This window comes from Hippichthys cyanospilos, chromosome 15, assembly GCF_059441005.1.
Source record: "Hippichthys cyanospilos isolate Australia breed blue-spotted pipefish chromosome 15, RoL_Hcya_1.0, whole genome shotgun sequence".
Taxonomy (NCBI): domain Eukaryota; kingdom Metazoa; phylum Chordata; class Actinopteri; order Syngnathiformes; family Syngnathidae; genus Hippichthys; species Hippichthys cyanospilos.
This window is the reverse complement of record NC_142383.1, coordinates 14193526-14218474: the sequence shown is the minus strand read 5'-3', so window position 1 is coordinate 14218474 and position 24949 is coordinate 14193526. Positions and strand designations below refer to the sequence as shown.

The window sequence follows — 24949 nt, the reverse complement described above, 5'->3', positions numbered from 1 at the left end:
TAACGTGAAAGTCAAGCTCGTGCCATGCAACACATTTTTTCCCTTTGTCAGAGTACTTTTAATGCTAGCTCAATCACATCTATGCGATGGAATTATAACTATTTTAAGCGGACATATACTGCCCCCTTGTGGTCAGGAAACGCACATTATAGGAAGACTGGAATTGAAGGATAAGGGCAGGACTGTCCAAACTCGGTTCTTGAGGGTTTTTGCCTTATTCACCAGCCCAGAACTGACCTTTTAAAATTTTAAATTTAAAGCCACATACATTCAAAGTCATATCTCCTAATGTTGCACGTTAGGATGTAATGCAGGGGTGTCTAACTCATATTTATCGAGGGTTATAATTTTTGTCAGAGGGCCGGTATAATTGTGAAATCAAATCAATTTTGGGTGTGTTTGGCACACTTCTAACTAGTTTTGAAATAAGAACTCGGTAAAAACTGTTCAAAAGAGATATTGGGAACAAAAAATGCTTGTTTTTTTTCCCCCCAAATTTTTAAATGTTGAGGACAACTTGCAAATTTAGTATTTTAACCAGAAACTTGAAGTTTGCTCAGGATTTCGCGGGCCACATAAATTGATGTGGCGGGCCGCATCTGGCCCCCGGGCCTTGCGTTTGACACCTATGATGTAATGCATATATTCAAATGAACAATTATGATCATCAGAAAGGAGCATTGGATTTCAGCCCGCTGTGAGGCTAAAGGTTCGATATTAACCCAGACTACGTTCTATCCCACAGCCCACTTTACGACCAGTACTGCAAAGACCACTACGCCGATGGCCACTGCGATCAGGGCTGCAACAACGCAGAGTGTGAATGGGACGGCCTGGACTGCGCTAACAACATGCCGGAGAAGCTAGCGGACGGCCACCTGGTTCTGGTGGTCCACATTCCGCCGGAGCAACTTAAAAATCGCTCTTCGGCCTTCCTCCGAGACCTCAGCAGCGTTCTTCACACCAACGTGGTGTTCCGCCGCGACGCCAAAGGGGAGCCCATGATCTTCCCTTATTATGGTAACGAGCAGGACCTGGTGAAGCACAACGTGCTGAAGCGCTCGGCGGACGGTTGGCCCGAGTGGGCGGCGATGCCCGCCAGTGTTTTGGAGCAAATGAAGGATAGCGTGTCAGCCATGGTCAGCCCGCGGAAACGCCGAGAACTGGATTCGCTGCAGGTCAAAGGGTATGTCGTGCTAAACCGTCAGAATCGGGTCATTCGTTGTATAAAAACACTACATTTCAAATTTCGGCTCGATAGAATTTATTGGAGGCTATTGCATCATGAGTTCATTAAATTACAATAACCAATAGCGCTTAGGCCCCACTATTGGAAAGCAACAATTGTTAATGCTATAAAAATGATCACAACTCATTGATATTTTAATTAATTATTGGCACATTTAAAAAATATTTAATTCCAATTTAATTAATAAACATTCTATTAATTAATGCTATATTTTTAACTATTTAAAGATGCATTTATTTATTTGATTTATTTATTATACAATTAATGAAAGTTTTAATTAATGAACAACATTTTTCATGATTGTTTTATTCATTTAAAGGTTTATTTATTTGCTTAATTTTGGCACTATGGTGGACTGAAAGTCAAAAAATAAGGAAAATACACACACAATTAAGTATTTAATAAATAACAGTTAACTTATTAAATTTTTCATTATTTACTTCAAATTTAATTAAATAAATCAAATAAATGCACCATTAAATAATGAAAGACAGTTGTCAATATTTCTCAATGTTTTTGTTAAGATGTTAATTAATTCGCTTTGAACTTTTTATTCAAAGCATATTAACTGGATAATTAATAGGAGCCTCATTTAAATAATAATAAATACACAAAATACATAAATAATAAAAACATTTGTCATCTGTTGTCTCATTTTGATTTAGCGAATGGGTTTTTTGACCAAAAAACGGATTTCGAATCTTGATGATTTCCCCTTTCCAACATTACCATTTTTTTTTAAATATGACCAGAGGTTGCTCTATTAAATCCATTTTAAATTTAACGGCAATGCCCATTTTTTGAATTGTGGGGGGAAAAAAAAAACAAATAAAAAACTACGGTATCTCAGAAATAGCTCATTTGGTTTTCCGTGCTATGGTAAAGCTCCACACAATATGCTTTTACATGAAGAAAATGCATGTTGAGCAATTTTCTCCTTTCAACATTTAGGTCTATAGTCTACCTGGAAATTGACAACCGCCAGTGTTACCAACAATCCAGCGAATGCTTCCAAAGCGCCACGGATGTGGCGGCATTCCTCGGAGCGCTTGCCTCCAGTGGAAATCTCAACGTTCCCTACATCGAAGCTGTCACCAGTATGTAGATCACGCTTGCATTTGCTTTTAATCGTAGTCCTTAATTAACATGTTGCTTTTTTTTTTTTTACCAGGCGTAAGACCCACTCCTTCAAGTTCCGAGCTGTATCCCATGTACGTGGTCTTCCTGGGATTAGCGGCTTTGGGTTTTGTCAGCCTCGGGGTTTTGGTGTCGCGCAAGCGACGGCGGGAGCACGGCCAGCTTTGGTTCCCCGAAGGATTCAAGACGTCGGAGCCCAGCAAGAAGAAACGCAGAGAACCGGTCGGGGAAGATTCTGTCGGACTCAGGTAAGGATTTCTACATTCTGGGATTTGAAAATGGCGGCGGACTGAATTTGTCGAATGTAATTTGATCTCACTTTCTTTTTTTTAAATAGGCCTATGAAAATATGTGATATAAATCTGATGGATGACAATCAAAATGAATGGGGCGAGGAAGATCCGGACTGCAGGCGCTTCAAGGTAATTCTAATCATATTATCCTGAACTCATCACTTTTTTTAAGCACATTTTATAATTGTCGATGTTCTGCAGTTTGAGGAGCAGTCCGTGCTGGATCTAAGAGACCGAACTGACCAGAGGAAATGGACCCAGCAGCACTTGGATGCGGCCGACCTGCGTATCACGTCCGTTGCCCCGACGCCTCCTCAAGGGGAGATAGAAAATGACTGCATGGATGTCAACGTCAGAGGACCAGGTTCGGTTTGCTCTTCTATAGAAGTGTGGAAAAAAAAAAAATCATGGCACGCCACCAAACCATCAATAAAAGCATCAATATTCTACTAAAGCTAAGGCGGGTAGGGGGGGAAAAAGTTGACCAAGTTGGGTGGTCATCAATAATCTTCTAAAAATAAGGCGGGTAGGAAAAAGAAGTTGACCAAGTTGGGTCTGTCATCAATAACCTAAAAATAAGGTGAGTAGGAAAAAGAAGTCGACCAAGTTGGGTTAGTCGAAAAAAATAGGTAAAGTATAAAACGAATCTGGCTCGTGGGCTGTACGATGGATCTCGTGGAAGAGGATCTGGAGAAAAAAATTTGAGGCGACCTATAAAATTGGTCAAAAAACAGGATCCGTCTCCTGGGCCATATGTTTGGTCTCATGGAAGAGATCTTATTTTTTCAGGCACTTTGATGCTCTTAGTATTTTTTGTTGTTCTTTTTTTTTTTTTCAGTTTTAGGCTAACCTGTAACCCAGGGGTGTCAAACACGTTCTTATAGTTTCTGTTGGAGGGCCGTTATGACTCTAATTTCAAATTAATTTTAATTATGATGGTCGCACATTTACACATTTTGAAATCAGAGGCCCATGTTAAACGGATACAGTTTTAGGTATACGTTTTTTTTATAGATAATAATATTATTCATGGTTTCATTTCAGATGGTTTCACCCCACTGATGATCGCCTCCTGCAGCGGCGGGGGGCTAGAGACGGCCAACAGCGAAGAAGAAGAGGACCCTTCCGCAGAGATCATCACAGACTTCATTTACCAAGGCGCCAACCTCCACAACCAGACGGATCGCACGGGCGAGACGGCGCTCCACTTGGCCGCCCGCTACGCCCGATCCGACGCCGCCAAGCGCCTGCTGGAGTCCAGCGCCGACGCCAACGTCCAGGACAACATGGGGCGCACTCCTCTTCACGCTGCTGTCGCTGCTGACGCCCAGGGGGTGTTCCAGGTAGCCGTTCATTCACTGCCATTGACGTCTATATCCGTCCAAAAAATCATTTTAATTGAGCCGGGTGTGAATAAGTTGTGGCCGCAAATGAGTAATTTTCCCATCATGTCAAGTCAAGAGAGCTAACTAAAGAAATGTTGTTGGGTTTTTTTCAGATTTTAATCCGAAACCGCGCCACCGATCTTGACGCCCACATGCATGACGGAACTACGCCGCTCATCCTGGCTGCCAGGTTGGCAGTTGAAGGCATGGTGGAAGAGCTCATCAACTGCCACGCCGACGCTAACGGCATCGACGATTCGGGTAGCTAGTCCGCTTCCAATTTAGCACCTGTGCATCGTGCTCCGTATTGCAATGACTCACACTTTTCTTTTTCTCCTTTTTGCAGGTAAATCTGCGCTTCACTGGGCCGCGGCTGTAAACAACGTGAAGGCTGCCGTGACGCTGCTGAAAAACGGTGCCAATAAAGACATGCAAGACAACAAGGTATGGGGATTAATATGAATTCAATAAATAGGGCCCAGTTGAAAAAAAATCAGCTTGTCTCGGTGTACTCTATCCATTCGTATCCGCTTAATCAATCTTTGCGGGCAATAACGTGATTGCGGTTAAAATTGGATTAATTGTGCTGCGCTAGTTAATCTATATCATCTTTCTTTTTGATGAGTCAATTCTGTGGACCTGTTATTTAAAATAAAACAAATCAGGATTTTCACAAGCAATAATTAGGTGAGCAACGCAAGGAAGTTGCGACCTGGATGTCACTACTTTTCTCACAACCAAAATAAAGTCTGTTAGTTTAAATATAATAGAATGCATCGTGCGACATAAATGAAGGATACATTTGATACGTCAGACCAGCATTGTGGTATTTTCGCCGTAAAAGACAATAAATAACATGAAAACGCAGCGGAGATATACATTTATTCAAGTTAGGCCATGTTAGTGCGTAGCAACGTAAAATGGCCGCCTATGACTTCACTTCAGATCATGACGACAGGAGCGACAACCGGTAGTTAGCGCGATACGATAATTTAATATTTGATAATAATTCACAACATCTACGGTGTGAACAAAGTAAAATCTGATGAGATATGATTAAAAAAAAGAAAGAAAGAAATTTCATTAAGAGATAACAGCTTCACTTTATTAATTACTTCCGGGTTACAGTGACAATCTGGAAAATTTGTAGCGTAAATAACGAAGGGAATCAGAAGGTGTTTCCAAACTTTTGACTGGTTACTTTACAGCTCCCAAGTTTTATCCTCACAATGTTTTCTCCCGTTTTCATCAGGACGAGACACCGCTGTTCCTCGCCGCCCGCGAGGGAAGCTACGAGACCGCCAAGGTTCTCCTGGAGCATTTCGCTAACCGCGAGATCACCGACCATCTGGACCAGCTGCCGAGGGACATCGCCCAGGAGCGCATGCACCACGACATCGTGCGCCTGCTGGACGAGTACAACGTGGTGCGCAGCCCGGGTCTCCACAGCGCCCCCCTCAACACCTCGTCCAGCCTTTCGCCGCCCCTCTGCTCCCCCAACGACTACCTCAGCAACCTGAAACCCGGCCTGTCGGTCAAGAAGGTGCGCAAAAGCGGCAAAGACGGCGGCAAAGACAACAACAGGGCGAAGAAGAAGAAGTCGGCGGACGGGAAGGGCAATTTGCTGGACACCTCGGCCGCGCTGTCCCCGGTGGACTCCCTGGAGTCCCCCCACGGCTACCTCTCCGACGCCGCCTCTCCTCCCATGCAGTCGCCGTTCCAGCAATCGCCCCTCAATCACCTCCAAGCCAAGGGCGACGCCCACTTGGGTCCTATGAGTATGTCCTTCGATCCCAACCCGCCCCGCCTCTCCCACATGCCGGTGTCCAGCCCTAACGGTCAGGGCTCCGCGTCCATAGGCGGCGCCAGGGTGGCCCAGTGCGACTGGATGTCCAGGATTCACCCGAGCCAGCAGGGGAGCTTCCACCAGGCCTCGCAGATGTCCCGCAACATGATGGGGGGCCTGAACGGCGTCAGCACGGCCACCCTGTCGCAGATCATGGGCTACCAGAACCTGCAGACCGGCCACCTGGGCTCGGCCGCTCACATGATGCAGCAGGCCCACTCGCGCCAGCTCCAGCACCAGAACTCCAGCTCGGCCGCGCCGCAGAGCTTCCCGGCCCTGGAGCTGAACGGCGGCGAGATGCAGCCGAACGCCGGGCGCCCCGTGGCCATCCACAGCGTCATGCCGCAGGAGACGCAAATCCTGGGCGCGCAGTTCCTCACCCCGCCGTCCCAGCACAGCTACACGGGACCCATGGACAACACGCCCAACCACCAGCTGCAGGTGCCCGACCACCCCTTTTTGACGCCGTCCCCCGGCTCGCCCGACCAGTGGTCCAGCTCGTCCCCGCATTCCATGTCCGACTGGTCGGAGGGCATCTCCAGTCCCCCGACCAGCATCCACTCGCAGATGAATCTGATCCCGGAGCAGTTCAAGTAGGCTCTTGAGAAAATGAAGCCTCATGAAACACTTGGTTTTTTTTTTTTGTTTTTTACTCCACTAGATGGTGCTCTTGATTTAAAAATAAATGCGTCTGCAGTGGGAATTAATTAAATGTCCACCGCCTCTTTAAACCAAGAATGACATCTAGACAAAAAAAAAAAAAATTCTCAAGTATCTCATGAAGCTTCATTTGGGCATCGCTACTTTTATGCAACGAACAAGAATATCATAGCAGCAGACTGAAGATCCCCAAGAGGTCCTTAGTTTTATACTACTAACAGTAAGAACTCTCTAGAACATTTCTTTAATTTATTTATGTGATTTTTTTTTTTTACTTAAGAATATAAAAAAAGATTCTTTTATATTTATGCTTTTTCTTTTTATTGTATTTTTTTATGTATGGGAAGAATAGGCAACTTTAAAAGGAGTGAAGAGACTCCTTGTTGTGTACACTGGCTATTTATTTGTCTTTGGTTGCTACATTCACTGGATTTGCTTTTGCTTCTTCCCTTTTACAAGATTTAATTGTGATTTTGTTGCATTGTGTACATAGACATTTTTTTCTTGAAATATTTTCAGTATTAACTTTTTTTTATCGAGTGACATGCCTCGTAATTGAATTCGATTTCGCCAAGTCTTATCACTGAGTTTGTGTTAGATGATATTTTTTTTTTTTGCAAAATGTGGTTTTGCAGCCTGCTTCCTGAGATCCTGTTATTTACCCGAAAATGGTGCTTAGAGGTTCGTGGCATTTACACAAATTGAAATGAGTCCTTATGTCATATTTGATGGCAAATCAATGTTTATGGTTACCATGTTTAACCTGTCAAGTTTTAGCTTGCGGCCCAAGTTTGGTAAAAATGTTACGTTCGCCACAGTTCAAGTCCATTGCATTTAGTTTTCTCGACAAAAACAAATGTGTGTTTGTGAGATTTCTTTCATAATGTCTTCAAGGTGGAAAACATGTTTGTGAAAGAAATAGGGACCTTAACGACAGCTTGTCTGTGCTTTGTTCCAGAGTTTAGCGCAGGGTGTCGAAAAGTTATGTTTTATAAACTAACTCAGAGGTTAAAAATGTTTTAAATGAAGGTGTAATTTTAAAAAAAAGTATCAACTTTGATGCAAAGTTGTAGTTTGAAAATTACTTCCTGATTAAAAATGTTTTTGTAAAAGTGAACTTGATTGAATAAAAGCTGTTACTTAAAAAATATGGTGGATTTTTGCTTCCTTGTGTAATGGTTCCTTGCGATACTATTTTTTTTTTTTTTTTGGTCAAAAATTGGGGGTTGACAAATACAGTGATAATTGACAGAAAATGTGAACATTAAATTTTTGTTTCATTTTGAAATCGGATTTATTTCACAAAGATGATTAAAACCATATACACAAAAGGATACATTTATTCCTGAATGTTGCCGTTTTGCTTCATTTTCTTTATGAAATATACCGTAAAATTATTGTTATAATTACCTTTTTTTAAAATCAGTTATCCAGATTGTGGAGAGTCTTAGCACATTATAGGTAAAATTGAAAATCATTTTCTTAGCGATTAACTGTGTTAATTGTACTTTTCTCATTGTACAAACGCCAGACCAACATTGTGGGTTTTCGCCGTAAATTACAATAAATAACATGAAAAAGCAGCGGAACTATAAATGTATTCAAGTTAGGCTAGGTTAGTGAGTAGCAACGTAAAATGGCCGCCTATGACTTCACTTCTTGGCGGTAGAGATCATGACGACAGGAGCGACGACCGGAAGTTAGCGCGATACGGTAATTTAATATTTTATAATAGTTCACAACATTTACGGCGTATACAAAGTAAAATCTGATGAGATATGTTAAATAAATAAAAAAAGAAAAAAGATTCATTAAGCGATAACAGCTTCACTTTGTTAATTACTTCCGGGTTACGGTGACATTTCTTCCCTTTGCCTGCAACATCCGCCAGCCTTCTCTCTCGGCTCTGGGAGCAGAACGGTCATCGCTAGACTCCAACATGCTGTCAGTACGCGTCGCCGCGGCTCTTGCCCGTGCCCTACCTCGCCGGGCCGGCTATGTAAGCACATCTCACGTCAATAGACTTGTTTTTTGTTTTGTTTTGTTGCGAAAATAAGTAATTTAGCGCGAATAATCATGGCGGCGTTGCGTTCGCGGACGTGCTAGCTTGCGGAGGACACTTCGCCCCGTCATTTTTCCTATATGATCCAATGCTAATCTGACAAGTGCACATAAGGCGCTAATCTGTTTAGGATCCTTCTAAAATTTCTGTTTTTCAGTGTGAATGAAATGTCAACCGATATTCATAAATTGTGTGTCGATGAGCAGTAAATAAAATGACTGAAGGTCACGTTTGCCCTGCTTTCTGCAAGCGTTCAATTAAAACAGAACATCGCAATTAAACTCAATTCTGGTTTCTTCAGATAATATCCAAGCCCTTTTATGTGATAACCTTTTTTTTTTTTTATTATTTTTGCGTTCGTTTAGTTCTGATGGATGATGATGTGCGCGTACATCCAGTAGGGTTTTTTTTTAAATGGGTTTTTATGAATGTATCTTCTTGCGCATGTTAATTGTTGTTGCTTTTTTTTCTCAAGGTGTCAAAAAATGTTGCTGCAGCATGTGTGGGAGTCAAGAATCTCCACACAACTTCCCCATGGATGCAGAAAACAGGTAATTGTGGTAAAATGGCTTGATGAGTGGGCATAGGTGTTCCCTTGCTACATTGCGGTTCGTTTATTGCAGCTTCATTTATCACGGATTTTCATGTGTTTATTTTTTTAAAGAAAAAAACTAACTAATAATGGGGAACAAAAGCAAAAAACTTTTTTTTTTTTTTAAGAGTGAAATTGGCTGCTAGCAAGTTCAAGGGTCCTACTGCCCGTGCACAGCTGGGATAGGCTCCAGCGAGCCAGCGGCCAGTGAGAAGTGGCTATACAAAATGAGTAACGTTATTGCAGGATTACTTCACTTCTTAATATTTTTCCCCTTATAAGGCATATCATACCAAAAAAAACATTAATTTGTCTAATAAACATTGTTAAAATGGTCATAAAAGCAATAACAACTTTGCTGATTTTGGTTACTGAGTTTTTTGGGGAAGTTAACCCTCAATGGAGAGGAACACAGTAGTCCATTTTAAAGACTCATAACGATGAAAATAAAAATGGTCATCTAGCATGCTGGTTATTGGATTTTACTGTTGTTGCTTTTTTTTTCTTAATAAACCAATCAATATTAATAGATATTTCATTTTAAGGTCTCCCACTCATATAATTGTTTATTCCTAATTTAACTCAAAGGCACTGCTGAGGTTTCCTCCATCCTGGAGCAGAAGATCACGGGAGCAGACACTAGCGCTGATTTGGAAGAGACCGGCCGCGTCTTGTCCATCGGTGACGGTATCGCCCGAGTATACGGTCTCAGGAACGTGCAGGCCGAGGAAATGGTGGAATTCTCATCTGGGCTTAAGGTGTGCTCTTGCGTTGGCTTCCTTAATAACAACAACAAAAAGTTTCACTTCCTCATCTTGGTTTTGCTCGTTTCCAGGGAATGTCTCTGAACTTGGAGCCCGACAACGTGGGCGTGGTGGTGTTCGGTAACGACAAACTCATCAAGGAAGGCGACATCGTCAAAAGGACGGGCGCCATTGTGGACGTCCCCGTCGGAGAAGAGCTGCTGGGTCGCGTTGTGGACGCCCTCGGGAACGCCATTGACGGAAAGGTGATTGGAAATCCCAAAAATGTAGATTTTCACAAGTTTTCTTCTTCACTTTTATTACTTTTATTGTCACAGGGCCCCCTCGGCTCCAAAACCCGCAGGCGCGTGGGCTTGAAGGCCCCCGGCATCATCCCGCGAATCTCCGTCAGGGAGCCCATGCAGACCGGTATCAAAGCCGTGGACAGTCTGGTGCCCATCGGCCGTGGCCAGCGTGAGCTCATCATTGGCGACAGGCAGACCGGGTAGGAAGATTTCTCCAAAACGCTTCAATGTTTTTTCACTGATTTTGAACACAAATTGTGCCCTAAAACTATCCCCAGCTTCCAAGAACAACAACAACAGTCGAATTATGTATAATTGCACTATACTGCCCCCCTGTGGCCGCCAGTAGACTGGATTGAATACAGTTAAATCGTTTCAATGTGGAAATTTGAGTACTATTTAAATCAAGACAAACATGTTTTTTTATATATATAAATTTCATATGAGGTATAACACTAAGCATTGTGATTTCTTTGCAAAAATAAATAACACTCATCAACGTTGGCATTTTTTTAACTAATGGCAGCAGTAAACATTCATTCTGGAGCAAAATAATAGAAAAGTAGAAATAGTAAAAATAGTAATAGAAAAATAATGAATTGACTTGAACTCCCAGCAGCTGTTAATGGCAGTGAATGAGTAAACGTATTCACCGGCAGACCAGCAAATATGGATCTTTGACGTGTATATCCATCAATGGCAGTGAATGAGTTTTTCACCCCACCCCCCCAGCAAAACGGCCATCGCCATCGACACCATCATCAACCAGAAGCGCTTCAACGAGGGCACGGACGAGAAGAAGAAGCTGTACTGCATCTACGTGGCCATCGGACAGAAGCGCTCCACCGTGGCCCAGCTGGTCAAGAGGCTGACGGACGCCGACGCCATGAAGTACACCATCGTGGTGTCGGCCACCGCTTCGGACGCCGCCCCCCTGCAATACCTGGCGCCCTACTCGGGCTGCTCCATGGGCGAGTACTTCCGCGACAACGGCAAGCACGCCCTCATTATCTACGACGATCTCTCCAAGCAGGTGTGCATCTTTTTTACCTTTTATTTTACTGTGTTTTTATTTTTTTTAAAGTACAAATTCCTTACCTAAGCCCCTTCTTAACTTTGATTTCATCTTTTGAATTCTCAGATCATTCTTCCAAGTCATTTTATTGAATCTGAAACGTCGCAATGAATTTCCATGAGTGAAATACCGTGTTTGTCCACCAGGCGGTGGCCTACCGCCAGATGTCCCTTCTGCTGCGCCGGCCGCCTGGCCGCGAGGCGTACCCGGGCGACGTCTTCTACCTGCATTCCCGGCTGCTGGAGAGGGCGGCCAAGATGAACGACAACTTTGGCGGCGGCTCGCTCACCGCCCTGCCCGTCATCGAGACGCAGGCCGGCGATGTGTCCGCCTACATCCCCACCAACGTCATCTCCATCACAGATGGGCAGGTAGCCTCGACGTCTTGAATTTGGATTTTCCACAATGGTGTAAATTATATGTTCAGAAAATGAAGCATAATTTTTAGATCCCACTGTCTGGAGCTGAAACATAAAAGTCAAAAAAGAATATTCGGTTTGCTGACATAGCTTGACCGCCACTCGGTGAAATGCTGCAAAAATTGCAGGAAAATCAATGTCATAAATCATATTGGAATGCACCTCAAAAATTGTCATTATAATGGTTTTGTATGGTCCAAAATTTGGACAATAATTATCTTTGTACACAAAATCTCGCACGTCCAGCTGCAATCACATCGAAGTGTCAGAACTGTTCATTTTTACATGTTTTAATCATCTGCTGCATATTTCAGCTCCCTAATGTTTTTTTCATGAATTCTTTTATGATGAAAAAAAAAATCAAAGGAATTTCCATAATTTGTGACATAATTCCACAACGTTTTTAAAAAAAAAAGATCCAATTGCCAAATTATGTATGAAAATATGATCCAATGCTAATATACAATTATAATTAAGTCAGAACTAATGCAAGGCTTCTTAAAACAGTTGTGGTAATGTTAGACTGAATTTAACAATCCTGTGGACCATCCAGGTATGTGAAGTCTTATATTTTGTTTCTATTATGTACACATTTACAAATTTTGTGTGTCTTTTTTATATATATATATATATATATATATATATATATATATATATATATATATATATATATATATATATAAAAAAAATAAACATACAAGTGCACACACACATACAGTTTTTTCCATCATAGTGGAGACATCCCATTGACATAATGCATTTCTTAGCCGCTAATCTTATATATATACACACACTTAAGATCTAATTTATGGGCTTCTCCTTCAGATCTTCTTGGAGACAGAGCTGTTCTATAAGGGCATCCGTCCCGCCATCAACGTGGGTCTGTCGGTGTCACGCGTGGGCTCAGCCGCCCAAACCAGAGCCATGAAGCAGGTGGGTTCCATTCGCCGGCCCCGTCGGACGCCATCCCGCAAAAGGCGCCAACCGGACGGCCGGCGTGATTCCCCCGCCAGGTGGCCGGCACCATGAAGCTGGAGCTGGCCCAGTACCGCGAGGTGGCCGCCTTCGCCCAGTTCGGCTCGGACCTGGACGCCGCCACGCAGCAGCTGCTGAACCGCGGCGTACGGCTGACGGAGCTCCTCAAGCAGGGCCAGTATTGTAAGCGGCGGGCGCTCGCGGCCGGAATACGCGCCGGGCTTTGGGTTTCGGAGACGCTTTTAGCCCCGTCCCCCCCCCGCAGCGCCCATGGCCATCGAAGAGCAGGTGACGGTCATCTACGCCGGCGTGAGGGGCCACCTTGACAAGATGGAGCCCAGCAAGATCACAAAGTTCGAGAAGGCCTTCCTGCAGCACATCCTCAGTCAGCACCAGGACCTGCTGGCTGCCATCAAGTACGTTTCATGACGCCCCTTTTCAATAATCCGATGACACTTTGCGATTATTTATTTTTGTCTTTTTAATTTGCTGTTTTTTTTCCCTCTGCTTTCAATTAATCAAATGTTTAAAACAATACATGGTTTTAAACCCCATTTGGATTCATTTAACTTCATGCAGGCATATATATTTGTACTTGTTAGCAATGGAATGTAAGTTGGAGATCACATTTTTAATAATGATTTATAATTAGTCAGCCTTTTTAACAAATAGACTAAGAATTACATTTTTTAAACCCCATTTTCATTATTTTCACGTCAACATACATTTTATTACCCCATATGCAATATTGGTAAACTTAAATAGAGGCATACTTTTAGGTTTTACTGCCACAACATTTCAGAAAACAAATGTTTTGAATGCTGCAGAAGTGGCGCCATCTGGTGGACACATTTTGTGTGTGTAGTTTTGCTACAAAAAAAAAAACGAGGGTTGTTATGGGTTAAACCCTATCATTTCGCGATAGACCCACAAAAAAAAACAATTTTGTCCCTTTAAAGAGAATAATGCTCATTTTGTCACCTTTTTTTCGCAGGGCCGATGGGAAAATTTCGGAAGCCTCAGACGCCAAGCTCAAACAGATTGTGCTCAACTTCCTCTCCAGCTTTGAGTAACGTGCGCCACGGCATTGCCCAATTTTTACGTTGCGCTTGTTGGTTGTGCTCCATGTTTGAGTCTAGCTCGGTCAGTCGTACTTTCTACAAACCCCTTGATCTTTAATGTACAGTCAAGAGAATAAAAAGTATTCCAACGAATACACGATTTCTCTTCATTTGGACCGTTTTAACCGCGATCTAGTTTTATGTAAACAGAATCGTATTTAACATGGAAAATGTAAGATTCTAAATGTTGTAAATGCATTCTAATTCCCAAATTGTTAAAAAGGTATTACTGGAACAAGGGCTCCCTCTAGTGGTATGACTAAGTAGATGTCAGATAACCCCCTATTCTTTTTCAGAAATATTTTCATAATTAGACGCGATATTTGTTCAGTGAATGTTCAATAGATCTCGATTTAAGTAGCTTTACTTTACGATAATGTAACATTGTTACCATGGCAAGGAAAATGAAGCTTCATGAAGCTTTTGTGACAGTTCTACTCAATGAAAATATTTTAAATTTCTACGTCTTTAAACCAAGAGTGCCATCTCGCCGAGTCAAAATAAATAAATCAATAAAATCAGAGGTTTCTGAAGCTTCATTTGTTCAGCACTCGTTAATATGGAAGTGAATAGGATTGGCTATCATTTAATTATGGCTATTTTAGTTTCCTCCTTTGAATTCCGGTTCCAAATGATTCTCGATTCAGTTTAGTTGCGAACCGATTCTTACTTTCACCTTTGGTGAAGTTTAAAAAAATAGAACAATTCACATGCCGCACAAAGCAATAATTCCATTTTTAAAAATGATCCTTTATTGCTGACTTAATTAATATTGTGCAGTTGTGACAGAATTTAAATCTGAAACGTGTAGAGTGAACAATCAAAAATCTAAACAGCAAATTTGTGCATCCAGAAAAATGTGCAAAAATTTGTGTTGAGACAAACAATGGTATTTTTACATTTTTAAATCCAAAATAAATAAGCAATAAATAAGCAGTAAAAGTCGACAGTCTTTTTACACCCAGTATTGTTTGGCGTGCATGGCGGGTCGATGATGTTTGTGTTTGGGCACGTGGTTCTGATTTACGTAGCACGGGTCGTAATAGTCCCACTCCAACGCTGACGCCAGCACCCCGTTGGACAAGCCGTCGCTGTCTTCGGACAAAATCCGCAGGGACACTCCTTGAACACAGTTTGTCACAACCAATGCTTTTGGGATTGATTTATTTGTGAAAATTAGCATTTTTGAGGGTTCCGTTTTTTTCTGTTTAGCATAATGCTAACAAAGAATGCAGAAACTTATAGATGGGCTCAAAAAATAGCATCTTATCGTCACTATAAAGCAGTTGATTTTTGAACACAAAAGATGGAGCAACACATGTAGACCAAATATTTAGGGAAATACTCGTGTGTAAATATTATTTTAGGAATAATTGATGACTATTTCGAGCCAACCAACCTGCACTGGCACCAAAGTCACTGTCCAGCCCTGAGCTAACCAAGGACATGTTGGAGCAGGATCCCTCTGAGGGCGGGTGGATGTGGGACTGGCACTCCATTAGCATTTCGTCCAATGGGCTCGCCTCGGTTAGCATCCCGTACGCGCTACTCCGACGGATACCGGCCACGTGCTCGTTTTCTTTGAAAATGCACTAAGGGAAAATTGAAACGACAAGTGGTGAAAAAAAAGACATTTAGGAAATTGTAATAATAATAAACTTGATAAGAATGATAATAAACAAATAATAATAAACATTTTGGCACCACTGTCTTGGAACGAGATAAGCTATCTGTGTTGGTTATGTTTTTTAATATTAAAGCCAAGGTGCTCCTGTTAAGCTAATTGATCGGATACCCTTGATTTAACATAAGTATGAAAAGTGACACTCATAATTGGCAAGAAAATTTGATATCATTTAGTAGTGATCGTTTTGCATTCATACCAGAACTGCCACTGTTGTAACTCTAAAACCAGTTGGATAAAATCAATAAATCTATGGGTCAGTTTGTCCCATTTTTTTCTGTATTTTGTTTAAAAAAAATACAATGGTTTTAAGAGTGTAATTGATATAAATACTTATGCCTGTTTTGGTCTCCCGGCATCTAAATCATAGTTTAGTTACAGTTTCCTTAAGTGTTAAAATAAAAATTAAAAAAATGACTATATGAATATTGTTGGAATAGAATGATTTTTTTTTTTGCGGGTAAACAATGAAAGCGTTCAATTTTTTAACTGCTAAATTCATTGAAGTTAATACCGAGTAAGTAACGACCAATTATGACTCACCTGCTTCCGAGTTATGTCATGTGACATGGGCTAGCTGAGCCGTGATTGGTTGTTACCTGAGCAACATGTGATGTCAATTTCAATCGACAGCAAGTGGCCAGCAAAATGTGTTTTGAAAGGTATTGTACATTTTCTGAAGAAAATTGCTAAATAAGTTTATTAAATTTGAAAAGATACGTGTCGGCACTTACCGTGGGAGAGTTGGGCGGCACAAGGGTTCCTCTGGTGTCGACTTCCGACGCGCTGGACTGAAGTAGGACCGGCGCGCTGTGACGCCACTCGGCCAGGCTCGGCCTCGCCGTCCTCGGCGAGGACGACGTCACCGCCGCCGTCCGGATGCTGCTGGGCGTCCTCGAGGACTCCGAGCCCGGCCTCGGAAGTCGGACCCCGTGCTCCCCGCGGGACAAAGACGCCCTGGAGGAGGTTACCGGCGGCTGGGTCAGAACCGGCTCGGACAGCGACATGTAGGCCCTCCTGGCGGAGAATCCCTCCGCGTCGGGCGTCCACCTGGCCCGCTGCAAAACGGACTCCCTCAGCAGGAGTTCCTCGGTGTCCTCCCGGCGCCGTGGTCGCGATCTGGTCTTGGTCAGGAGGATCAACTTGTAGCCGAGGAAGAGGCAGTTGAGCAGGAGCAACAGGACCACGGCGGGGATGAGCAGCAAGACCACCAGGGTGAGGTTAGTAACCGGGTAACCCTCGATCAGGTTGGGGGTGGCTGCGGTGCTATGACCTGGGTTCGACATTTCATCCCAGGGGACATTAAAAGGGGTTTCTCCTCCCCCCTCGCCGGTCTCGATTGATTCTAATCGCAGCGTGGTTTGTGTACGTAGTTTAACGCGTCAGTCAACAACTTTGTGTTTGTGGTGCATCATTATGGTTTATTTATTTGTTTTGCAAAACTAATTCTCGTTGTTATGTGAAAGTTTAAGTGTGTATGCGTGCTCAATCACCACAGAGAACGAAATTACAGAGCGACAGCTGAACGCAATTATCTGTGACGCATGTTGTTCTTGCGCCATATTGCCACGCGAGGGCGACAGCGGACGGGTTTCACAAAACTCAACGCTGCTCGGTAATTGCAGCTTTACTTTATAGCGGTTTTCATTTATGACTATAACTTTGTCTGTGGTGGGTGTACGTCTCTTTTTTTTTTTTTTGTTCAAATGTTGTTCCTTACAAGTCAGACCTGTCAAAAAATAGCAGTTTTATCTTAAAAAAAGATATATTTTTTTATCTTAAAAAAAAACATGTGCAATGCAAATGTTTTAATGAGTTAATCGTTTAATTAATAAAGTACAGTGTAACAGTTTTGTACACCTTAATAACACTTGTTGAAAATAGCCTGGCTTTTATCAAGTTAAGTATCTGGAATTTAATGTCTGGACTTTAAAAAAAACACTTAAACATCCCCGGCATTGAATTAGTTAATTACCTGTAATGATTTTCACTTCACAGCTGCGCATAATCAAAATTTAACACTTAAATTAAAGTACACTGTGAGAGCTTTGCACATCTTAATATTTATGCAGTCGACTGACGTCAATGGTGCTTAGTGACCTGCAATGACTTTCAGTTCACATCAATGCATTATCAAAAATGAATACCTTAGTTAATCAATCTAAAACAGGTTTGCACATTTTCTTTTTCAGCTTCGTGATATGGTTGTTGCTTAATGACCTGAAATGACTTTCAGTTTCCTGCTGTGCATAATCAAGACTCATAGCTTTATTAATTAAAGTAGAGTTTAAAGGCTTTGCATATCTTAATATTTGCTTCATGATGTGGATGAGGCTTAATGAACTGGAATGACTTTCCCAACTGTGCATTATTAACATTGATACCTTAATTAAAGTACAGTGTACCAGCTTTGCACATCTTAATATGTTTTCAGTTTGTGATGTGAATGATGCTTCATATCCTGGAGTGACTTTGCGTTGTGGACATGATCAAGTTTTAATAACTAAATCAACTATTGCAAAGCATAACAGCTTAATATTATCTCAGAAAGCTTTATGATATGGATGATGCTTAATGACCTGCAATATCTTCCAGTTCACTCATGCATTACCAATATTAGCTTAGTGAATGAATGTTTACCAGCTTTGCGCATCTTGGAATTTCTGCATTCATCTTGATGATGTGGGTGATGACCCGAAATGACACAGCTGCGCATTTTGGAGAGTTCATGGCTTGAATCTCTTTAATTTGAATATCTTGACTGGCGTATGTCAAGCATGGAATCAAAGATGACAAGACAAGAGCGTTTCAGTTCTTGCGTTCCGTTTAATTCATTTCATGCTTCGCGCTCCTCGTAACGCACCGTATATCGATCGACACCTTTCAATTCGATAGAACGTTTGACACGAGAGTCTCTGTTAGAGACAATTTTGTTGCGTTTGTTTGCGCACAAAGGAAATCTTTGCACACAATACACTGTAAGAAAATCAATGCAAAAGTCCCATATAAGCACCATATATAACTATAGTCCTGGACCCTACGAACTTGTTAAGTCTGTACAGACTCAAATAACATACTGCGCTCATAACAGTACACATAATAAGAATATGCTTTTCATTGGAGAGAAAGGCAAAACGGAGATGTCCTCAGATACCAAAGAGCACTTGAGTCAGGCGCCCTACTGGTAGTTTGCGATTGGTCGTATAGCACCTCGGATCGGAACGGGCTAGCCTCAAGGCCGGCGTTGAATTCTTCTTCCTCGGGCCACCAATCACAGCTATGGCTAGAGCGTGTCCTTGGGGCGACCAATCGCAGTCATCGTGTCCCTTAAGGGCGGCGCTGCACTCGGTCGATTGGTCGCCAGGGCTTTTCGCGCCGCTGAGCGGACTAGCATTGTCCCAGGCTGTGCTTGATGATTTCCCGCGACTGCGGCGGGATCCTGTCAGGGAAAAGCACCTGGAACTCCACCACCAGGTCGCCCCGCCGGGACGGGCTGCGGGCGACGGGCAGGCCCTCGCCACGTAGGCGCCGAACCTCGCCCGGCCTGATGACGTCGCTGCACGGCAGGGGCATCAGGCGGTTGTCCAGCGTGGGAACGTTGACGGTGCAGCCGCAAAGAGCCTGGAAGAAGCCACGAGGGGAAAAGAAACGTTAACTATGTTTGGAAAACCTTCGAAAATGCGCAAAAAAGTTGCGTCGCACAGAGCTACCGACGGTTGGAGATGCGGCCCGTCAACTCACTCGCTACCAATGACGTTTATCGTAAATCGGAGTATATGGTCTAGCTATTTTTTCACTTTTGTTTGATTTATCGAAATGAGATGAGCCCCTATCCAACCGTTAATAGTCATTAGAAAAGCTCCATTGATTCCAAGGGCGAAAACCCAAGAAGGGAAAATCGCTACAAGGACGGCTTTCGTAATTCTACCGAAGGTGTCAAGTTACATAAGCCGGAAATGTGTCAGTCGTACTAAAAAGCCAGTTACGCAAGGAAACTAGACCTGTCTCCGCGGCGCCTGCTGCCCCGCTAATGTGCCGAGCGTGGGCGCGCATCAAGTGAGAGCTAAAGAGACTCGAACGCCGCCTCCTCCTCCTCCTGCGCGGCATCGCAGAGCGCCGCGCTAAATTTAGCGGCGAGCTCGGCGGGGGCGGATGAGGTAACGGGCCGACGGACTGCCAGTCTTTGCTAGCGCCTGCCATGTCCTATTCAAGCCTTTTCACTCATTGAGCGATTGCGTAAATGAGAGGAAGCGTAGAGTGGGCGTAGTGGAGGTTTAACGTATTTGATTGTGGCTATTTAAGTTATGAATATAAATATATATATACACACATACACATTTTTTTTCTTGTAGTAGATATATATATTTTAATTTTTTTTCTTGTAGTAGAGTGTTTTTGAGGGACTGTTGTCAAGTAGCTAAATGAGCGATTTTCGTTTAAAGACACCGAAGTTTGTGGGTTTTTGAGGGCAGAACTTTTACGAAGGACCATTTCCATCGGGTCGGAGGCGGACTCACCTCTTTGAGGGTGACGCTGGCCGTGTAGACGATGTTGGAGCCGTCCCTCTTGTACTGCGGGTGCTCGGCGTCCCTGAGGACGAAGGTGACGTCGGCGGGCGCGCCGTCGGGCGTCTGGTCGCCCTCCCGGGGGAAGGTGATCTTGGTGCCCGCCTTCCAGCCTTTCTTCACCACCACGTTCAGCACCTTGTCCTCGGTCCGCAGGCCGCGGCCGTCCGGGCCCAGCCGGCTGCGGCTGATCTTGACGTGCTTGGTGCAGCCGTGCATCACGTCCTCCAGGCTGACGGGCAGCTCGCGCAGCAGCGGCTTGGGCCGGGGCCGCCGGCCGCACCGCCTCTCCCGGCCGGGGTAGCCGCCGCCCACGTGGCTGAAGGGGAAGCGGCGGAAGGGGTTGAAGAGGTCGTCGTCGTCGCCGCCGTCGTGGCCGAAAAAGATGTCGAAGTGGTCCGAGCCGTGGAAGAAGGACGAGAAGGTGGCGTGCGGGTCGGTGGCGAAGTGGTTGCGGAACCCGCCGCCCTGGCCCGCCGCCGACATGCCGCTTTTGAGACCTGGGTGGACAGACGGGCGTGTCCTTTGGTTTTGTTTCTTTTCTTTTTTCTTCACTTTACAACTCAAATCCCAAAGACATGTTTTTACTTTTTACTTGTCAGGTATCTAAGGGGCGGAACCAGATCCGCTGCAGTTCATTAATAGAGCGCCGCAGAATTTTTAAGTATCGTAACACGGTATCGTACAACCTTTCCTAAGCTAGTCGTCTGAATCCGATGCTCACCTTCTTCTCCAAACTGGTCGTAGACGCTCCTCTTCTCGGAGTCGGTCAGCACCTCGTAGGCCTCGGCGATCTCCTTGAAACGGTCCTCGGCGTCGGCGTCGCTGTTTTTGTCCGGGTGGAACTTGAGCGCCATTTTGCGGTAGGCCTTCTTGATCTCGTCCTCGTTGGAGTCGGGCGCCACGCCCAGGATCTTGTAGAAGTCTTTGCCGGCGCTGGCCTTGCTGGACAGGCAGGGGGTGTCGGACTCCGACTTGGTACCTTCCTGCAAGGAGGGGCGAGGGGGGGGCGGCATTTTACTCTTCATGCGTTGTCGTTGTGAACGCTAGCGTGTGCAGCTTCCGCTAGTTTCTCTCCGCTGTGAATTTTAAGTCTGGTGCAGGGATGTGGGAAGGGGGGTTGCGGGGGGGGGGGGGGGGGGGGGGCAGCCTTCCCTGACAACAGAGCTTCTCTGCATCTATTGGATGGATGCTGCTCTGGAGATCACTTCTCCTCAGCTTTCATATCTGCTATTCACCATCCATGAATATTCTATATTATTGTGTTAGATTGTATTTTATGTTCCTCAAATTCAAAATTCTTCGAGCATTTCCATGTATTTTGAACACATTTAGATTTTTTTTTAGTATATATCCCTGAGATCCTGCCTATGTATTTGTGTCAAATCGTGTGGATATTTTTTTGACTCCTACATGTCTAGTGTTCTCATCAGAGGACATCCAGGCTGTTCCAGTGATGCCTCCTGTGTTTCGGTGTGATGCAACCTTTGCTGTCTTTCTGAGACAAAATGGACACAACAGTGGACACAAATGAAATGGCTGGATATCAGGAGGATATATTTCAAAATTTAGTTAAATTAGTTGTTTTTCTTCCTTGAAAGTATCATTCATTCAAGCATGTGGAACCCTTTTTCACATTTATTGGATTATTAATCATATTTTTCCCTTTGTAGCCTGTAAAAGTATTTTTATGATTATTATTATTATTCACTATGCGTGTACTGGAATAAGAAAAACTTCATTGTCACATGCATTTGTTCATTTTTTCCAAACATTTTTTGCAGCCTTTTAGATGTCTTTTAATCATAAAAATGTAACTGATCATATTATTGTCATTAGAAAAGCATCATTCTAATTAAAAATGTATTTAATCTTGCAGTAACGAAATAGCCAAATTATTCAAGCATTTGCACGTGATATATTTCAAAAGCATATATGAAGTGTACAAAATTGCTAAGATTATCAGTTATAAGTTAAACAGTAAACCAAAGTAGGTCAATTCCACGTATTTCATCAAAAGACAGAAAAAACATGTCCCACTTAAAAGAGAAATAGCAACGCGTGTCCTACTTACGGCGGATGAAGTGGATCCGGAGCTGTCTCCTCTGTGCATCATCCGAACTTTGCACCTGACGTTGACATTTTTGTGCTTGACTCCAAACTGCGTCCAGATGAGAACCATGATCGCTGCGAGTGGCTGAACTAAGGCGTCGCTGTCCGCTCGGCGCCGGTGCTGAAAATGCTCCTGAGCTGCGGCTCGTTTTCACTACGCTGCCGTCGAGCTGCTAAGTAGTGGCCGGGCTCGGGCTCCCTTTTCTACTCGGCGCTCAGCCGGCCCACGCGGCGTGACGGAGCTTCCCCGGTGCCGGCCCCGCCCACAGAAAGGAGGGATGCCGCCGAGTAGCCGCCGATTGGTCGCCGGCCGCGGATGTTGCGGCCCCCTCGCGCCTTCTGGAGCATCGCTTCCGGAGCTCCGACAGGCACGCGGCCAGGAGCAGGCGAGTCACGACTCAGAACACACAGTCCACTTTTTTTTTTTGGTCTAGACAGACACCAGACAACGGCGCCATCAGTGCATGTCCTTAAATAACTTCACCCAGACACTTACAGATTGCATGGATAGATGGATGGATGGATAAATGGATAGATAGATAGATAGATAGATAGATGTGCAGTATAGATGGATAAATGGATAGATGTGATGGATGGATGATGGATAGATAGATAGATAGATAGATAGATAGATCTATCTAACAGCCTGTTAATGCTCGATCTTGATAGATAGATGAATAGATGGATCTAACAGTCTCTTAATGCTCGATCTTAATAGATAGATAGATGGATCGATACATAGATCTAACAGCCTGTAAATGCTTGATCTTGATAGATAAATAGATGAATGATAGATCCAACAGCCTGTTAATGCTCGATCTTGATGGATGGATGGGTAGATAGATAGATCTAACAGTCTGTTAATGCTCAATCTTGATAGATGGATGGATCTAACAGTCTGTTAATGCTCGCTCTTAATAGATAGATAGATAGATCGATACATAGATCTAACAGCCTGTTAATGCTTGATCTTGATAGATAGATAGATAGATGGATGATAGATCCAACAGCCTGTCAATGCTCGATCTTGATAGATAGATGGATGGATCTAACAGCCTGTTAATGCTTGATCTTGATAGATAGATGGATGGATGGATGGATCTAACAGCCTGTTAATGCTTGATCTGGATAGAAAATGGATAGCAGTTTTACCCAGCTAGCTAACTAGCAGGGGTGTCAAACTCACGTTAGTTTGCGGGCTGCATGGAGGAGAATCTATTCCCAAGTGGGCCAGACCAGTAAAATCATGGTATACATTTAAAACATCAACTTCAGGTTTATTCTACTTTTTTTTTAAACTGTCCTAAATAGTAAAAGCCAAACATCACTAATAATCATAGAACATTAGCATTACTATCCATCATGATAGTTTTCACGTTTACTGATAATCATAAAAATATTTAAAAAATCCAGCTCATTTTTATACTTTATAAAGTATAAAAGCTAGCGGATAGATAGATAGATAGATAGATAGATAGATAGATAGATAGATATCAGAAATGCCATTGCCTCAAGCAGAATCTTTATTGGTACAATGCCTGTTTGGAGTATGTAGGGCAGTGGGATCGTTATAAAAGCCGCTTTTCATTGTTTGCCTCACACACTTTGCTACTCCGTAGTGCTACCAGCTGAAGACTCCCACTTAGATAACAAGAGCGAAAGAGAGAGAGAGAAAAATAGAACAAGCGCATGTATTGAAACAAAAAAAACAAAACAAGCGACATAATCTGGTGACTTCAGCCCTAAGAGCTTGATGCGTTTCGTTGAAAGCGCAGCAACCTGCTCGTTTTGCCTTCAAGTCGAGTCGCGGCGTCTATTAGGAGAAGCGAAAGGAGAGCTGAGGACATACATGGCAACGCTTCCTCCAGCCCTTAGCCAATCAGGGCCGGAGTTTCCCGGGGTTCTCCTCGATGTCCGGCAGGAAGCGGAAAACTAATTTGGTTCGAGGAGAGCGTCGCGCCTCCTCTTCTTCTCGTGATTCAGTCGAGCCATTTTTTCCTCGGCTTTTTCACACGGCCGCAGCCCACGGGAACAGTCTGACTCGCTGCAGCAAATGCACACTCGCGCAGATGCCGCTATGTTCACAACAGCGGGGTAAAGCGCTTTACTTTATCTTCGTATCGTGTGGGTGGACGACAGTGTATACTAGTATGGCTTTTTTTTTTTTTTGGAAAACAGACATTTAGTAAGGCCTCGTCGTTCTCGAAAAAAAAGACCATGTAAACTAAGGCATTTTTCAAAATGAATGAATAAATAGATCAATCATTAAGCCGTTGGTTTCTTAAAAAAAAAATGCAACCATGTATAGTAAGGGTTTTTTTTCTGGAAAAAAGACCATGTATATCCCAAGGCATTTTTTTTTTCAACATATTGATATATGTAGCCTATTTTTTCAATAAAAATAAGCTTTACTTTATGAGCTGTTCATGTATAATTATCTTAACAACTATGCTTAGATGCTTTTTTTCTCAAAAAAAAACGACTATGTATAACAAGGCTTATATTTTCTTAAAAAAAGAAACAAAAATAATGTATTGTAATGTATTTTTCCCCCCTCAAAAAAACCCTTACATAATAAAGCATATTTTTCCCACATTCATGTATTTTTCAGCTAATTAGCTAGAGAACTAGCTAGCTTGCCATCTAATTAGCTATTGTACAGTGGCTAGCTAGATAAATCTAGTTGGCTAGCGAGCTGAATATATCTAGCTCTATCAGCTAGATGC

At 43.2% G+C, this 24949-nt stretch overlaps 4 protein-coding genes and 1 long non-coding RNA gene across 7 annotated transcripts in view; 3 read left to right on the top strand and 2 right to left on the bottom strand.

Moving 5' to 3' along the window:
- notch1a (notch receptor 1a) overlaps nt 1-7687 on the top strand; it is a 36069-nt gene extending 28382 nt beyond the window's left edge. Inside the window, exons 26-35 of one of the 2 annotated variants that reach the window (XM_088435130.1) lie at nt 746-1186; nt 2201-2346; nt 2421-2634; nt 2724-2808; nt 2881-3043; nt 3724-4022; nt 4178-4325; nt 4411-4508; nt 5317-5842; nt 5924-7687. In XM_088435130.1, coding sequence (XP_088291256.1) covers nt 746-1186; nt 2201-2346; nt 2421-2634; nt 2724-2808; nt 2881-3043; nt 3724-4022; nt 4178-4325; nt 4411-4508; nt 5317-5842; nt 5924-6507 — 2704 coding nt within the window. In that variant the 3' untranslated portion in view covers nt 6508-7687. Of the gene's footprint in view, nt 1-745; nt 1187-2200; nt 2347-2420; nt 2635-2723; nt 2809-2880; nt 3044-3723; nt 4023-4177; nt 4326-4410; nt 4509-5316 lie in introns of both variants that reach the window. The other variant, XM_088435129.1, reaches the window with a different exon arrangement.
- A 749-nt stretch (nt 7688-8436) lies between these two features.
- atp5f1a (ATP synthase F1 subunit alpha) lies at nt 8437-13953 on the top strand. Its single transcript, XM_088435592.1, has 11 exons — nt 8437-8569; nt 9108-9183; nt 9813-9982; nt 10060-10233; nt 10306-10472; nt 11005-11305; nt 11494-11718; nt 12592-12699; nt 12780-12924; nt 13007-13157; nt 13736-13953. Exons 1-11 carry the CDS (start codon nt 8510-8512, stop codon nt 13812-13814), a joined length of 1656 nt encoding a protein of 551 aa, XP_088291718.1. The 5' UTR covers nt 8437-8509; the 3' UTR covers nt 13815-13953.
- A 729-nt stretch (nt 13954-14682) lies between these two features.
- hwa (huluwa) lies at nt 14683-16910 on the bottom strand. Its single transcript, XM_088435593.1, has 3 exons — nt 16281-16910; nt 15262-15454; nt 14683-14984 (listed from the first exon to the last, which is right to left on the bottom strand). The coding sequence occupies exons 1-3, from the start codon at nt 16830-16832 to the stop codon at nt 14818-14820; spliced, it is 912 nt and encodes a 303-aa protein (XP_088291719.1). The 5' UTR covers nt 16833-16910; the 3' UTR covers nt 14683-14817.
- Nucleotides 16911-18352: 1442 nt separating this feature from the next.
- Nucleotides 18353-22420, bottom strand: LOC148411807 (dnaJ homolog subfamily B member 5). The gene is made up of 4 exons (XM_088435173.1): nt 22186-22420; nt 20836-21097; nt 20064-20611; nt 18353-19167 (listed from the first exon to the last, which is right to left on the bottom strand). Exons 1-4 carry the CDS (start codon nt 22291-22293, stop codon nt 18934-18936), a joined length of 1152 nt encoding a protein of 383 aa, XP_088291299.1. The 5' UTR covers nt 22294-22420; the 3' UTR covers nt 18353-18933.
- Nucleotides 22287-24949, top strand: part of LOC148411806 (uncharacterized) — an 8841-nt gene continuing 6178 nt past the window's right edge. Inside the window, exon 1 of one of the 2 annotated variants that reach the window (XR_015867966.1) lies at nt 22287-22609. This is a non-coding gene — a long non-coding RNA (uncharacterized LOC148411806). Of the gene's footprint in view, nt 22610-23545; nt 24318-24949 lie in introns of those variants that run through there. The other variant, XR_015867967.1, reaches the window with a different exon arrangement.

What these genes read in the sequence shown, in the direction of transcription:
- LOC148411807 (XM_088435173.1), bottom strand. Translation starts at nt 22,293, where the DNA reads ATGGTTCTCATCTGGACGCAGTTTGGAGTCAAGCACAAAAATGTCAAC. An exon ending in CCGGATCCACTTCATCCGCC is followed by an intron (nt 21,098 to 22,185) that starts GTAAGTAGGACA and finishes CCCTCCTTGCAG; the next exon opens with GAAGGTACCAAGTCGGAGTC. An exon ending in CGACCAGTTTGGAGAAGAAG is followed by an intron (nt 20,612 to 20,835) that starts GTGAGCATCGGA and finishes CTGTCCACCCAG; the next exon opens with GTCTCAAAAGCGGCATGTCG.
- atp5f1a (XM_088435592.1), top strand. Translation starts at nt 8,510, where the DNA reads ATGCTGTCAGTACGCGTCGCCGCGGCTCTTGCCCGTGCCCTACCTCGC. An exon ending in ACGACGATCTCTCCAAGCAG is followed by an intron (nt 11,306 to 11,493) that starts GTGTGCATCTTT and finishes TTTGTCCACCAG; the next exon opens with GCGGTGGCCTACCGCCAGAT. An exon ending in TCTCCATCACAGATGGGCAG is followed by an intron (nt 11,719 to 12,591) that starts GTAGCCTCGACG and finishes CTTCTCCTTCAG; the next exon opens with ATCTTCTTGGAGACAGAGCT.
- hwa (XM_088435593.1), bottom strand. Translation starts at nt 16,832, where the DNA reads ATGTCGAACCCAGGTCATAGCACCGCAGCCACCCCCAACCTGATCGAG. An exon ending in TGCCGCCCAACTCTCCCACG is followed by an intron (nt 15,455 to 16,280) that starts GTAAGTGCCGAC and finishes ATTTTCCCTTAG; the next exon opens with TGCATTTTCAAAGAAAACGA. An exon ending in TGACTTTGGTGCCAGTGCAG is followed by an intron (nt 14,985 to 15,261) that starts GTTGGTTGGCTC and finishes ACTGTGTTCAAG; the next exon opens with GAGTGTCCCTGCGGATTTTG.